This window comes from Seriola aureovittata, chromosome 16 (assembly GCF_021018895.1).
Source record: "Seriola aureovittata isolate HTS-2021-v1 ecotype China chromosome 16, ASM2101889v1, whole genome shotgun sequence".
Taxonomy (NCBI): domain Eukaryota; kingdom Metazoa; phylum Chordata; class Actinopteri; order Carangiformes; family Carangidae; genus Seriola; species Seriola aureovittata.
The window spans coordinates 7,012,123-7,028,414 of NC_079379.1; the positions used below are offsets into that span (position 1 = coordinate 7,012,123).

General features: G+C 40.9%; 5 gene segments (V, D, J or C); 2 read left to right on the top strand and 3 right to left on the bottom strand.

Moving 5' to 3' along the window:
• Positions 1-343: 343 nt before the first annotated feature.
• Positions 344-941, bottom strand: LOC130183710 (immunoglobulin kappa variable 6D-21-like). The segment is given in 2 exon segments: positions 344-648; positions 865-941. Coding segments are annotated over 2 exon segments (357 nt in total).
• Positions 942-3,642: 2,701 nt separating this feature from the next.
• On the top strand, positions 3,643-4,393 carry LOC130183946 (Ig kappa-b4 chain C region-like). The segment is given in 2 exon segments: positions 3,643-3,709; positions 3,886-4,393. Coding segments are annotated over 2 exon segments (399 nt in total).
• A 284-nt stretch (positions 4,394-4,677) lies between these two features.
• On the bottom strand, positions 4,678-5,526 carry LOC130183713 (Ig kappa chain V region 3381-like). The segment is given in 2 exon segments: positions 4,678-5,258; positions 5,475-5,526. Coding segments are annotated over 2 exon segments (360 nt in total).
• Positions 5,527-9,146: 3,620 nt separating this feature from the next.
• Positions 9,147-9,747, bottom strand: LOC130183705 (Ig kappa chain V-V region MOPC 21-like). The segment is given in 2 exon segments: positions 9,147-9,454; positions 9,671-9,747. Coding segments are annotated over 2 exon segments (360 nt in total).
• A 1,569-nt stretch (positions 9,748-11,316) lies between these two features.
• Positions 11,317-13,527, top strand: LOC130183948 (Ig kappa-b4 chain C region-like). The segment is given in 3 exon segments: positions 11,317-11,321; positions 12,109-12,164; positions 13,015-13,527. Coding segments are annotated over 3 exon segments (390 nt in total).
• The last annotated feature ends 2,765 nt before the right edge of the window (positions 13,528-16,292 follow it).

Genomic DNA, 16,292 nt, shown 5'->3' on the forward strand with positions numbered 1-16,292 from the left:
TTAATGAACTGCTCTCAAATGTTTCCACAATCATTTAATGCTGTTAATATCAGTAGAGGATTTGTGTGTGTTTGACAGTTTAACATCAATCATTTAAATGTTTTATCAACAACTATCAAAACGTCCTGTGTGTGTGTGTGTGTGTGTGTGTGTGTGTGTGTGTGTGTTTGTGGAAAAAGTAAAATATTCCTCATGTTTTTTATTAAATGAAATAAATGAAGATTTTCTATCATGTTCATGTTTCTATATGTTGCAGTCAAACCTCTAGTGTTTTAGTGTCAGTGCAGCTGTTGAGTCAGATCAGTTCCTCTGCAGCTGAGGGAGGTTTTTGTACGACGCTTTTTCACTGTGTGAACGAGCTGCTACTCTGCTGACAGTAGTAAACTCCTGAATCTTCAGCCTGAACTCCACTGATGGTCAGAGTGAAGTCAGTCCTTGATCCACTTCCACTAAAGCGATCTGGAACTCCAGACTGACGGTTTGTAGCATAATAAATCAGGAGTTTAGGAGCTTCTCCAGGTTTCTGAAGGTACCAGTGGAGGGAGCTACTAACAGTTGAACTGGCTTTACATCTGATAGAGACAGTCTGTCCTGGAACAGCAGACTGAGATCCAGGAGACTGAGTCAGGATGATTTGTCCTGATGAACCTGGAAAACATGAAGAAGAGGAGAAGGGTTATTGAGACAAATCCAGCTTGGAGAAAGATGATCAACATCCAAACAGAAGAGGATCATTTCTTTAACATGGAGAACAGATGGAAGAAGGTCAATGCTGCTTGTCTCAGTGTTTCTCCATCACAGCAGAACATCATTGTGGTGAACCTGGTTGCATCCTGAAGCAAAGTTTTCACAAGAGAGTCTCACCCTGAACAAGGAGCCCCAGGGTGGCCAGCAGTAGAGTCAGAGACATCATCATTGTGCTGCCGGCGTGTCAGTGGCTCTGAAAGGCCTGGACAGCCACTGATCAACACTGGCCTCTTAACGGCTGGGAGCAGAGAGGCAGGACACATATGCAAACACACAGAGTCAGTGAACTGTAGCTGTCCTCAACATATCATGCTGTGTCCTCCTCACTGCTGGAACACTGACTCTTTCAATCATCCTCATGGAGATGAATGAAAACCATTAACCTTTTGTAACAATTGCAAAAGAACAAAGTGTTTTCAAATAAAATAATTCGTCATCTTGTAACTTTGAACTTTGCAAAGCAACTAGGTTGTGATTTCTCTTCTTTGTGGGATGACTCTACTTTTTGTTCGCTCTCTTTGTCTTGTGTAGCTCTGATAAATACTTTCTGGTTCAGTAACTTCTGTGTGACCTTTGTTGTGGTAACTGCACTCCACATCTGTTGGTCACTTGTTAGTTGCTGTTCACATGTCAGTTTGCAGCGTGTGTGTGTAGTGGTTGACTGCATTGTGACCATTTTGTGTTGTGGTTGTTGCAGTCCACTTCTGGTTTGTTCACTTGTGTGTCAGTGTTTGTGTGTTTAACTGCAGCTGCTCAGTTTTGTTGTGACTTTTTGTGTGTGGGATGTCGTCACTTGTTTGCGGTGTTTGCTCACCTCATGGTTGTTGCCATTTTGCCTCTATGGGAGTTTCTCTCACTTGTGTAGCTGCTTGTGTGTCGGCTGTTCCTTCTTAAATCCAGGGGCCTTTTGTGTGTGTGATCTTGTTTGAGCAGCTGTGTTGTTAGCTTCAGATTGAGGCTTGAAGACTTGTGTAGTGTGTGATGATGGTCGCCCTGAGTAACGTTAGGTGACAGACTTGAGCACAATCAGCATCGCTGTACAATGAGTTGGTGTGTGAGAGTTGGTGTGTGTGCAGTGAGATGAGTTGCACAGTGAAGGTTGATGTGTGTTGGTGCCACATTGAACTTGAATGTTTAAGTAATTGTGTTTAATGAATCTATTTATTATCTATTGTCTATATATTCATTGTGTGAAGGGTGGGGGTGTTACAGTGGTGTGTGTTGCTGGTGTTCAGCTTGTTTCTCTTCCTCTCCTGTCTTCTCTGTAGCTCCACCCAGGTGCTTCCTGATCAGTCCTCCATGAGGTTCACCTGGTCTGGGAATGAAGAGCTTAACAGCTCCGGTGCAGCATCAGAAGGGAGAGGCTTCAGGCATGGGGACTGTTTGTCTTGCTGCTTCTCAGCCTGGGAGTTTGTTTTGCTGTTGTGTTCAGATTTTGTATCTTTTGTAGTCTTGATTGAGAGTCTTAGTTGTTTATTATATTCATGTTAATAAACTCAATGGACTTGGTTGTTTCAGAGGCGTCTTCTGTGCTTGATTTGGGTCATTGGTGAAGTGTTGTTCACCTCGTAGAGCCACTAAAGAGCGGGAAGTAACAGGTACAGTGTGTCCTAAACCTTTGATGCTTATAGATGGTGCATGAGGGGTTAAAATCAGACTTTGTGTGTGTGTGTGTGTGTGTGTGTGTGTGTGTGTGTGTGTGTGTGTGTGAGTGTGTGTGTGTGTGGTGTGTGTGTGTGGTGTGTGTGTGTGTCCTCAGTGAACTGTATCAGTCTCTGCAGTAGCTTCCAGCTGCAGCAGTCAGTTCAGTTTCTGTTCAGTCTGACTGAGGGTGGTTTTTGTACGACGCTTTTTCACTGTGTGAACACAGCTTGACTGTTGATATAGTGATAACTCTGACAGTAGTAAACTCCTGCATCTTCAGCCTGGACTCCACTGATGGTCAGAGTGAAGTCAGTGTTAGATCCACTTCCACTAAAACGATCTGGTACTCCAGACTGACGGGTTGTAGCTAAATAAATCAGAAGTTTAGGAGCTTCTCCAGGTTTCTGATGGTACCAGGACAGGTAGTATTGTGAACCAGAGTATTGAGCTACTGCTGGACTGGCCTTACAGTCAACAGAGACAGTTTGACCAAGCTGCACTGATTTGGCAGCTGACTGAGTCACAACAACATTTTGTCCAACAGACCCTGAGGAGAGAGAAGAAACACTGGACATGAGATGGTGAGGTGAAACTCAGCTACACTCCAAATGATTTTCACATGACAGAAAAATGATGTTCCTCACCCTGAGTGAAGCAGAGGAGAGTCCAGATGAGGACGGAGACCAAAGTCATGTTTCTGATGAGGAGGATTTCTGTGTCTTCTGTTGTCATGAAGGACAGCTGTCAGTCATCCAGTCTTCAACTCTCAGGACTATAAACTCTCCCAGAGCACTGGAGCATGGTGCTGCTGATGCAAAGTGGCTCTCTATGGAAATACTCTGACTGACTCCAACAGGGACTTGGATCACTGTGATCATGCTGTTTCTCAATGGATCAATCAGTTGATCAGAGTATTGATGATGAAAGTGCTGATGCTCATTTCTATGTAAATTTTATTTTATTTTATTTCATCTCAAAGATTCAGATTCTTCACACAGTGTATGGAAAAACATCAATGTTATATTGAACAAGCATTCTGTATGAGTCAGATTAATTTAATGAGTTTTAATGTGTAAATTGTTAGTTAATAAAGTTCATTTTGAATGAACAAAGTAAACAGACTTCATGTCAGTCTTTTCTGTTTTAGATAAGAAATCTTTCAGACGCTTTAAAATGTTTATAACTGACATTTTTCATATTTGTATATTTATTGTTTTAGTGTAAAATTCAGATTAAACATTAACACATGAGATGAACTTTGACCTCTTTATCTTTAGTCCTGAAACCTGTCCTTTGCCATGGTTCATCAGTGATGCCTGTCTGTTGCCATGGTTACTGAGCTTAGAGAGGGAAGTGAAACAGTGAAGAGCAGTTTCATCCAATCTGAGGACGACCAACAGAAGCAACAGTCTCCTCTGCTGCAACCAACAGGGTGGAGTTTATTTTCTCCTTGTATGAACTTTCTTCATATTGTCTCTCTGTCTCCTCCTCCAGTGGGTCGAGTGACCCCCACCCTGACGGTGCTGCCCCCCTCCAGTGAGGAGCTGCAGCAGGAGAAGGTCACAGTCCTGTGCCTGGCCAACAAGGGCTTCCCCTCAGACTGGAGTCTGGCCTGGAAGGTGGAGGGCAGCAGCAGCAGCAGCAGCTGGGAGGAGAGCAGGAGCCCCGGGGTGCTGGAGAAGGACGGCCTCTACAGCTGGAGCAGCACCCTGAGGCTCCCTGCGGACCAGTGGAGCAAGCTGGGCTCTGTGACCTGTGAGGCCACCCAGGGCTCCCAGACTCCGCTCTCAGAGACACTGAGGAGAGACCAGTGTTCCCAGTCCTGACCTGACTCACTGTGACTCTGCTACTGGTTTTATTCTGCTCCTCCTCTCTCTCTGCTCTCTGTAACACTGTCTCTCTCTCTTTTATTTCACATGTTTCACTAACAATATTTACCAGCTTCTCTCAGTGTTTCAATATTGTTTCTGTGTTTCCACATAATAAAAATCTGATCATCAAATCAATTGTTTTCATCTTGATTCATTAAAGTGTCAATAAAAGATTTAATTTCCTATCATGATGATTTTATATAAAAAATATAACCTTACATATAATATATGTCTATATATACTGTATATTTATATACATTATTATTATACTATATCCTTTTTCTCTTTAAAAACTCTGTAATAATTCATCATTATTGATTGATTAGTACAGACCAGTGATTGAAGTAGTATAATTCTATATTAAATTATCTGAATCAATATGAACTCCTTCATGACTGTAAAAATGTCTCTTCTATAGTTGCTGCAGATTTTTCTTCAATAAAACACATTTGTAACTTAAACCTATGGTAGAAACATTTCAATGAAGAATCATCCAGTCATAAATCCTCTTTGATTTCAATGATAAAAAAACTTCAGTTTGTTGGAATATAAAGCACAAAAATGACTAAAATGTGTTTTAGTGAAATAACGGGTGAGTTTTAACAACATCTGTTGTTTGAGTTTCAGTGCAGCTGTTGAGTCAGATCAGTTCCTCTGCAGCTGAGGGAGGTTTTTGTACGACGCCTTTTCACCGTGTGAACTGCCAGCTGTAACTCTGCTGACAGTAGTAAACTCCTGAATCTTCACCCTGAACTCCACTGATGGTCAGAGTGAAGTCAGTCTCTGATCCACTTCCACTAAAACGATCTGAAACTCCAGATCCACGGTTTGTATCTTTATAAATCAAGAGTTTAGGAGTTTCTCCAGGTTTCTGAAGGTACCAGTGAAGCCAGCCACTAACACTTGAACTGGCTTTACATCTGATAGAGACAGTCTGTCCTGGAACAACAGACTGAGATCCAGGAGTCTGAGTCAGGATGATTTCTCCTGATGAACCTGGAAAACATGAAGAAGAGGAGAAGGGTTATTGAGACAAATCCAACTTGGAGAAAGATGATCAACATCCAAACAGAAGAGGATCATTTCTTTAACATGGAGAACAGATGGAAGAAGGTCAATGCTGCTTGTCTCAGTGTTTCTCCATCACAGCAGAACATCATTGTGGTGAACCTGGTTGCATCCTGAAGCAAAGTTTTCACAAGAGAGTCTCACCCTGAACAAGGAGCCCCAGGGTGGCCAGCAGTAGAGTCAGAGACATCATCATTGTGCTGCCGGCGTGTCAGTGGCTCTGAAAGGCCTGGACAGCCACTGATCAACACTGGCCTCTTAACGGCTGGGAGCAGAGAGGCAGGACACATATGCAAACACACAGAGTCAGTGAACTGTAGCTGTCCTCAACATATCATGCTGTGTCCTCCTCACTGCTGGAACACTGACTCTTTCAATCATTCATGATATAGTTCATTAAGGAATAGCGATTTTTATTTGGTTTATTTCAGTTTTTCTGATGGTGTTGATACTTTAAAACATTACAACCTATATAAATGAATAGTCTTCATTAGATAGCCATGGTATATTCTTTGTCTTTATTCAAGAATCATACAATCACTGGTATTAAGCAAATAATCCAAATACACAATAAGAGGCTCTGCACACACGGACCTTTTCAGTTAGTCTAATTACGTACAAATTTTGTCAAGGATGTGAAAAGAATTACAGAAAATGTTTGTAAATATGTAAATATATAAGTACTTAGCTCTAATGTTAAACATCTGTTTATCCCTCACACCAACGCTTATGGATATAAAGGGAGAGGGAGACAATTAATGAGACAGAGAAACAAATCATTAAAAAAACATTTGCAATAAACCATAAACAGTAACAGGATGAAAGACATCAGACAGGTTCTGTCAAAGCTCATAACAACATAGTTTAAAAAGAAAATGATTATATCGAGCTTGACACTACTATCATACTTTTAATCTTCAATGAAAATCTAAATCCTGTTTCACTGGGTAATCCTTCAATGTATCATGGCAAGGACAAACATCCTTATCCCATCCCCTCCCCACAGGGGTGCCCAAAGGATCACTACTGGAGCCCCTTCTTTTTGAAATATACACCACCTCAATGGGTCCAATAATCCACTTGCATGAATTTTCATACCACTACTATGCAGACGATACCCAACTATACCTGTCATTCTCACCAGGTGACCCCATTGCATTATCAACATCAAAATCTCCTGTTCATATCTTAAGCAAATCAAGATAATGAGAAACCTTGGTGTCATTTTTGATGACCAGCTATCCTTCTCCGACCATGTTGCATCAATCTCCCGGTTGTGCCACTTTGCACTAGACAACATAAGAAAAACAGGCCTTTCATTACTCAGTACACCATCAAACTCTTGTTACAGGCCTATCAATCTATCTATCTATCTATCTATCTATCTATCTATCTATCTATCTATCTATCTATCTATCTATCTATTTCTATCTGACTGAGAACATTTTCCCTGTGTTTTAATGTAAAAAATACTCCGGTCATTTTGTGTTGTGTCAACTTGTACAATTTCACATTACAGTGAGTTTGATGGTTTCATGTATTCGATAGAAAGTAGTTTGTTTAGGTTGTTTCAGAGGCGTCTTCTGTGCTTGATTTGGGTCATTGGTGAAGTGTTGTTCACCTCGTAGAGCCACTAAAGAGTGGGAAGTAACAGGTACAGTGTGTCCTAAACCTTTGATGCTGGAAGATGGTGCATGCGTGTGAGCGTGCGTGCGTGTGTGTGTCCTCAGTGAACTGTATCAGTCTCTGCAGTAGGCTCCAGCTGCAGCAGTCAGTTCAGTTTCTGTTCAGTCTGACTGAGGGAGGTTTTTGTACAACGCTTTTTCACTGTGTGAATATACGCTGACTGTTGATATAATGGAGACTCTTACAGTAGTAAACTGCTGCATCTTCAGCCTGGACTCCACTGATGGTCAGAGTGAAGTCAGTGTTTGATCCACTGCCTGTAAAACGACCTGGAATCCCTGATGCTCTACGATTTGCCCAGTAAATCAGTAGTTTAGGAGTTTCTCCTTCTTTCTTCTCATACCAGGATAATATGTGGTCAGAACCTTCATGATATACAACACGACTGACCCTACAGCTGATGGTGACGGAGCGTCCCAGAGCAGAGCTCACTGCTCCAGACTGAGTCACTGTGACCTGTCCTCTGGACTCTGAGGACACAGAGACAGAAACATAAAGCAGCGTCATGGTTTTGTCGGCTTCATTTCAGAGGGACGGATGTTGATGGAGGAGAGGAGTTTGATTCTCTGGACTTTACCTGTGAAGCAGCAGCAGAGGAGAGTCCAGATGAGGACGGAGACCAAAGTCATGTTTCTGATGAGGAGGATTTCTGTGTCTTCTGTTGTCATGAAGGACAGCTGTCAGTCATCCAGTCATTTTATTTCACATGTTTCACTAACAATATTTACCAGCTTCTCTCAGTGTTTCAATATTGTTTCTGTGTTTCCAGATAATAAAAATCTGATCATCAAATCACTTGTTTTCATCTTGATTCATTTAAAGTTTCAATAAAACACTGATTTTTCCACTATGATGAATTTATATAGAACGTGTAAGATTACTTAATATATGTCAATTTATACGATTCATGATGTATATAAACTCAGTTTTAGTTATTCATTTTATATTGATTAGTACAGACCAGTGATTGAAGTAGTATAAGTCTTTAATTATTGATCAGAATCAATATGAACTCCTTCATGACTGTAAAAATGTCTCTTCTATAGTTGCTGCAGATTTTTCTTCAATAAAACACATTTGTAACTAAACCCATGGTAGAAACATTTCAATGAAGAATCATCCAGTCATAAATCCTCTTTGACTTCTATGATAAAATATCTCAGTTTGTTGGAATATAAAGCACAAAAAATGACTAAAATGTGTTGTAGTGAAATAACAAGTTAATTTGAAACAACATTACATTTTATTCAATCAAACATTGAATTTATTTATTCATAATTTTAATCAATGATGTTTAAGTTCATATGAAAATGGTCTGAGAAAAGAATATTCACTCTTTCTGTTTTCACATTACCAAACCTCAGCTGAGGTTAACTTTCATGTTCAGCAGAATGTTCCAAACAGTATTTGAATGAAAGGATTGACAGTATAAACCTTCTGGATTAAATTCAGTATATTTAGTGTTAAAATATTTAAAGTGTATCAGTATTAACTACATCTTTTTGTACAACTTCTGTTGTTTTACTCTCAGAGCAGCTGTTGTCCTTCACATGTGACCTCTGACCTTGTCTGTGCTGATGTTACAACATGTGGATGCAGTGGAGAGACTGTCAGCTCTTTTGATTTTCTCCTTCTGGTGAACAAACTGAAGCATCAACATGTTCACATGAGTGCAGCAGTTTTTACTCACTGTTATATTTTCTTTGTAAAATGTGTCTCAGAGCTTTTAATGAACTGCTCTCAAATGTTTCCACAATCATTTAATGCTGTTAATATCAGTAGAGGATTTGTGTGTGTTTGACAGTTTAACATCAATCATTTAAATGTTTTCTCAACAACTATCAAAAAGTCCTGTGTGTGTGTGTGTGTGTGTGTGTGTGTGTGTGTGTGTGTGTGTGTGTGTGTGTGTGTGTGTGTGTGTGTGTGTGTGTTGTGTGTGTGTGTGTTTGTGGAAAAAGTAAAATATTCATGTTTTATAGTAAATGAAATAAATATAAATTTTCTATCAAATAAAACTTTTCACATCATGAGAATATGTTGCAGTCAAACCTCTAGTGTTTTACTTTCAGTGCAGCTGTTGAGTCAGATCAGTTCCTCTGCAGCTGAGGGAGGTTTTTGTATGACGCTTTTTCACTGTGTGAACGGTGTTTCCCAACCCTGCTGACAGTAGTAAACTCCTGAATCTTCAGCTTGAACTCCACTGATGGTCAGAGTGAAGTCAGTCCTTGATCCACTTCCACTAAAACGATCTGGAACTCCAGACTGACGGGTTGTAGCAGAATAAATCAGGAGTTTAGGAGCTTCTCCAGGTTTCTGAAGGTACCAGCTGAGTAAGCTATAAACATTTTCACTGGCTTTACATCTGATAGAGACAGTCTGTCCTGGAACAACTGACTGAGATCCAGGAGACTGAGTCAGGATGATTTGTCCTGATGAACCTGGAAAACATGAAGAAGAGGAGAAGGGTTATTGAGACAAATCCAGCTTGGAGAAAGATGATCAACATCCAAACAGAAGAGGATCATTTCTTTAACATGGAGAACAGATGGAAGAAGGTCAATGCTGCTTGTCTCAGTGTTTCTCCATCACAGCAGAACATCATTGTGGTGAACCTGGTTGCATCCTGAAGCAAAGTTTTCACAAGAGAGTCTCACCCTGAACAAGGAGCCCCAGGGTGGCCAGCAGTAGAGTCAGAGACATCATCATTGTGCTGCCGGCGTGTCAGTGGCTCTGAAAGGCCTGGACAGCCACTGATCAACACTGGCCTCTTAACGGCTGGGAGCAGAGAGGCAGGACACATATGCAAACACACAGAGTCAGTGAACTGTAGCTGTCCTCAACATATCATGCTGTGTCCTCCTCACTGCTGGAACACTGACTCTTTCAATCATCCTCATGGAGATCGACACAAACTCAGCATGTTATATAACATATAACTTAACATACTGTCGTTGTTTACAGTAGGGGATTCTGAATTGATTCTTTACCTTCCTGTGATACATAACTGTCCATTTTCTACATGGTTGTTTGATGTCAGTACGATCAGTAAAGAAGGTTGATTTTTCTCTTCATGATAAAATGTTGTCATGAAATATGTCTGCAGCTGAACGGACGTCACCATAGATACTTGTGTATGTCTCTGGTGTGTGTGTGTCACCATGATTCTTCCACATTGATCAGATACTTGACGGCTGTGGTCTGTCTCACCTGAGGATCACACAATAATAGAAACATTGAAAGATCAGTTCACACCATGTCAGCCTGTGATCTGTGTGTGTTTGGCGACTTCACGTCTTGCTGACTTTGCAGCTGCTGTTGTTTGCTCCTTTTCAGGCCTGATGTAGATTGTTTATTCCAATAAAACAGGAGCAAAGTAGACCCACACTAAAGCACCTTGGACAGTGAACTCTGAGACTCCTCACCGCATTACCGTATATCACACAATACATGTGCAAGGAAAAGAAGAATGGAGTGAGCGAACTGAACTTGGTGGTGTTTGACAGGCCTCATTAAGTCAAAGGTTCTTTCCAAACATTGCGCCCCTAGCTGTTTCCTAGACGGAGCAGTTACATGGACACACAGACCCACAAACACACAAGCTGAGGATGGGGTCAATCATATGCACAATGCGTTTGATATCAGAGCTGCCGTACAGTCTGGTAACCTTGATGTTTCATATATTGTGAGTCTGGTTTGTGGGTGGACATCAGTGGAGCTGACTCTGCCAGATGTTGTTGTGATGTTAATGGTCTGATTGAGCTTCTTCACTGGAACTGTTCTCTTCACTTGAGGAAACGTTCAGGTTGTTGAGGTGGGAGCTGAACTGTTTGAAGTTCAGGAGGAAAACTGCTGGAGACACTATGAACACCATCAATCGTGTGTGTGTGTGTGTGTGTGTGTGTGTGTGTGTGTGTGTGTGTGTGTGCGTGTGCGTGTGTGTGTGTGTGTGTTTGTGTGTGTGTGTGTGTGTGTGTGTGTGTGTGTCCCCTCAGTGAACTGTATCAGTCTCTGCAGTATCTTCCAGCTGCAGCAGTCAGTTCAGTTTCTGTTCAGTCTGACTGAGGGAGGTTTTTGTACGACGCTTTTTCACTGTGTGAACACATACTGACTGTTGATATAGTGATAACTCTGACAGTAGTAAACTCCTGCATCTTCAGCCTGGACTCCACTGATGGTCAGAGTGAAGTCAGAGTTTGATCCACTGCCTGTAAAACGATCTGGAATCCCTGATTCTCTACGATTTGCCCAGTAAATCAGTAGTTTAGGAGTTTCTCCTTCTTTCTGCTGATACCAGGCTAATATGTCGTCAGAACCATCATTATAAACAGCGCGACTGGTCCTACAGCTGATGGTGACGGAGCGTCCCAGAGCAGAGCTCACTGCTCCAGGCTGAGTCACTGTGACCTGTCCTCTGGACTCTGAGGACACAGAGACAGAAACATAAAGCAGCGTCATGGTTTTGTCGGCTTCATTTCAGAGGGACGGATGTTGATGGAGGAGAGGAGTTTGATTCTCTGGACTTTACCTGTGAAGCAGCAGCAGAGGAGAGTCCAGATGAGGACGGAGACCAAAGTCATGTTTCTGATGAGGAGGATTTCTGTGTCTTCTGTTGTCATGAAGGACAGCTGTCAGTCATCCAGTCTTCAACTCTCAGGACTATAAACTCTCCCAGAGCACTGGAGCATGGTGCTGCTGATGCAAAGTGGCTCTCTATGGAAATGCTCTGACTGACTCCAACAGGGACTTGGATCACTCTGATCATGCTGTTTCTCAATGGATCAATCAATTGATCAGAATATTGATTAGAAATCTGTCACTGAACATCTTTATGTGGATTTGAATTAATGACTGCAAATAAATTTCTTGTAAAACCTCCTTTCATCTGTTTTCATTTGATGCTAGAAGGATCAACTTTAGTTTGAGAAACATTAAAAATATATATATTTAAGAAAGGGAATTGTTTTAAAATATATTTTCGATTGTTAGATTTCAAGTTTATTGCAAAACAGGAAGTGATTTATTTGAGTTTGTTGTTGTCAAAGTCAGAGAGCCGTGTCTCTCTACAGTGAGAGGTTTTTGTACGACCACTCAGTCACTTTGTATCACTGTGGAGGACTTTTGGTGGAGGAACCAGACTGGATGTTGGAAGTAAGTTTCTCATCAAATATTAAATATTGTCTCGTCAGTTCAGCTTGTAATTTCTGTGTGTGAACATTTGTAGGAGATCTAAATTTCCATTCTTCTGATCCAAATGACTTTAAAATCTCTGTTATTGTTAATTTCTCCTGTTTAACCATGAAGCTGAACTCAGAGCAGCTTCACTCAACTTTTCTTTACATGTTCCAGTTCATTTGTGAAACGTGAACAATGTGAAGTGCAGGAAAGATTCAAGAGCAACAATCCTGCTGTAGAAATGTTTTCACATTTAGTCTTTACATTTGAAAGTGTTTGGAAGTTGAGTTCAAATGATTGTGAAGAGTGAGACTGAAGTTTTCTGAGGCTGTTGGTTTGTGTTTTATTAATATATGTCTGATGTTTAAATGTGGTGGTCGGTTATTTGTGGCTGATCATGTCCTTTAACAGTAGATCTGATTAACTGTTGTGCTCTTGATGCTTTTGACACTAAATGTGTTTCATTATAAATGAAGCAGGACTTTGAAGGAAATCATGAAAAAAGTGCAAATATTTTCAAAGCGTATTTTATTGTTTTCATTAAATAGTGTCATATAAAGTGCAGTAAAATGCAGCTGTTGAAATGTAAAATCAGCTTCTTTAGTTTCCAGTGTAGTTTGATGTATTTCAGCTCATATGAGGACTCTTTCTGTGCTGATGTGCATGAGAGGTTTCTTAAAGGGAAGTGAAACAATGTGAGTGAGTGACTGGTGGAGCAGAAAAACCATCTGACAGAAACTCCTTAAAGGAGGAAATCAACTGTCACACAGTAAAGGTGTCCAGGTGACTGCTGTTTGATTGACAGATGCTGATTGTTGTCTCCTAGGTGACGCCCGTCCCACCCTGACGGTGCTGCCCCCCTCCAGTGAGGAGCTGCAGCAGGAGAAGGTCACAGTCCTGTGCCTGGCCAACAAGGGCTTCCCCTCAGACTGGAGTCTGGCCTGGAAGGTGGAGGGCAGCAGCAGCAGCAGCAGCTGGGAGGAGAGCAGGAGCCCCGGGGTGCTGGAGAAGGACGGCCTCTACAGCTGGAGCAGCACCCTGAGGCTCACTGCAGACCAGTGGAGCAAGCTGGGCTCTGTGACCTGTGAGGCCACCCAGGGCTCCCAGACTCCGCTCTCAGAGACACTGAGGAGAGACCAGTGTTCCCAGTCCTGACCTGACTCACTGGGACTCTGCTACTGGTTTTACTCTGCTCCTGCTCTCTCTCTCTGCTCTCTGTAACACTGTCTCTCTCTTTGATTTCACATGTTTCACTAACAATATTTACCAGCTTCTGTCAGTGTTTCTATATTGTTTCTGTGTTTCCAGATAATAAAAATCTGATCATCAAATCACTTGTTTTCATCTTGATTCATTTAAAGTTTCAATAAAACACTGATTTATCCACTATGATGAATTTATATACGTGTAAGATTACTTAATATATGTGCATTTGTACAATTCATGATGTATATAAACTCAGTTTTAGTTATTCATTATATATTGATTAGTAAAGACCAGTGATTGAAGTAGTATAAGTCTATAATTATTGATCAGAATCAATATGAACTCCTTCATGACTGTAAAAATGTCTCTTCTATAGTCGCTGCAGATTTTTCTTCAATAAAACACATTTGTAACTAAACCCATGGTAGAAACATTTCAATGAAGAATCATCATCGTCATGAATCCTCTTTGATTTCAATGATAAAATACTTCAGTTTGTTGGAATATAAAGCACAAAAATGACTAAAATGTGTCGTAGTGAAATAACAAGTTAATTTTAAATGAACAACATTATATTTTATTCATGCAAACATTTAATCCATTTAATCATTATTTTAATCAATGATGTTTAAGTTCATATGAAAATGGTTGAGAAAAGAATATTCACTCTTTGTGTTTTCACATTACCAAACCTCAGCTGAGGTTAACTTTCATGTTCAGCAGAATGTTCCAAACAGTATTTTAATGAAAGGATTGACAGTATAAACCTTCTGGATTAAATTCAGTATATTTAGTGTTAAAATATTTAAAGTGCATCAGTATTAACTACATCTTTTAGTACAACTTCTGTTGATTGACTTTCAGTGCAGCTGTTGTCCTTCACATGTGACCTCTGACCTTGTCTGTGCTGATGTTACAACATGTGGATGCAGTGGAGAGACTGTCAGCTCTTTTGATTTTCTCCTTCTGGTGAACAAACTGAAGCATCAACATGTTCACATGAGTGCAGCAGTTTTTACTCACTGTTATATTTTCTTTTTTGTATGTATGTATGTTTCCACAATCATTTAATGCTGTTAATATCAGTAGAGGATTTGTGTGTGTTTGACAGTTTAACATCAATCATTTAAATGTTTTCTTAACAAGTATCAAAAAATCCTGTGTGTGTGTGTGTGTGTGTGTGTGTGTGTGTGTGTGTGTGTGTGTGTGTGTGCGTGTGTGGAAAAGTAAAATATTCCTCATGTTTTATATTAAATGAAATAAATACAGATTTTCTATCAGATGAAACTTTTCACAGCATGAGAATATGTTGCAGTCAAACCTCTAGTGTTTTACTTTCAGTGCAGCTGTTGAGTCAGATCAGTTCCTCTGCAGCTGAGGGAGGTTTTTGTACGATGCTTTTTCACTGTGTGAACGAGCTGTAACTCTGCTGACAGTAGTAAACTCCTGAATCTTCAGCCTGAACTCCACTGATGGTCAGAGTGAAGTCAGACACACTAGATGATCTTCCACTAAAACGACCTGAAACTCCAGTCTGAAGGCCTGTGGCTTTAAAAATCAGGAGTTTAGGAGCTTCTCCGGGTTTCTGAAGGTACCAGTTTAGCCACTTTTTATCTTCATATTCAACACTTGAACTGGTTTGACATCTGATAGAGACAGTCTGTCCTGGAACAACAGACTGAGATCCAGGAGTCTGAGTCACAGTGATTTCTCCTGATCAACCTGGAAAACATGAAGAAGAGGAGAAGGGTTATTGAGACAAATCCAGCTTGGAGAAAGATGATCAACATCCAAACAGAAGAGGATCATTTCTTTAACATGGAGAACAGATGGAAGAAGGTCAATGCTGCTTGTCTCAGTGTTTCTCCATCACAGCAGAACATCATTGTGGTGAATCTGGTTGCATCCTGAAGCAAACTTTTCACAAGAGAGTCTCACCCTGAACAAGGAGCCCCAGGGTGGCCAGCAGTAGAGTCAGAGACATCATCATTGTGCTGCCGGCGTGTCAGTGGCTCTGAAAGGCCTGGACAGCCACTGATCAACACTGGCCTCTTAACGGCTGGGAGCAGAGAGGCAGGACACATATGCAAACACACAGAGTCAGTGAACTGTAGCTGTCCTCAACATATCATGCTGTGTCCTCCTCACTGCTGGAACACTGACTCTTTCAATCATCCTCATGGAGATCGACACAAACTCAGCATGTTATATAACATATAACTTAACATACTGTCGTTGTTTACAGTAGGGGATTCTGAATTGATTCTTTACCTTCCTGTGATACATAACTGTCCATTTTCTACATGGTTGTTTGATGTCAGTACGATCAGTAAAGAAGGTTGATTTTTCTCTTCATGATAAAATGTTGTCATGAAATATGTCTGCAGCTGAACGGACGTCACCATAGATACTTGTGTATGTCTCTGGTGTGTGTGTGTCACCATGATTCTTCCACATTGATCAGTTACTTGATCCTGAGGATCACAAAATAATAGAAACATTGAAAGATCAGTTCACACCATGTCAGCCTGTGTGTGTTTGGCGACTTCACGTCTTGCTGACTTTGCAGCTGCTGCTGTTTGATCCTTTTCAGGCCTGATGTAGATTGTTTATTCCAATAAAACAGGAGCAAAGTAGACCCACACTAAAGCACCTTGGACAGTGAACTCTGAGACTCCTCACCGCATTACCGTATATCACACAATACATGTGCAAGGAAAAGAAGAATGGAGTGAGCGAACTGAACTTGGTGGTGTTTGACAGGCCTCATTAAGTAAAAGGTTCTTTCCAAACATTGCGCCCCTAGCTGTTTCCTAGACGGAGCAGTTACATGGACACACAGACCCACAAACACACAAGCTGAGGATGGGGTCAATCATATGCACAATGCGTTTGATA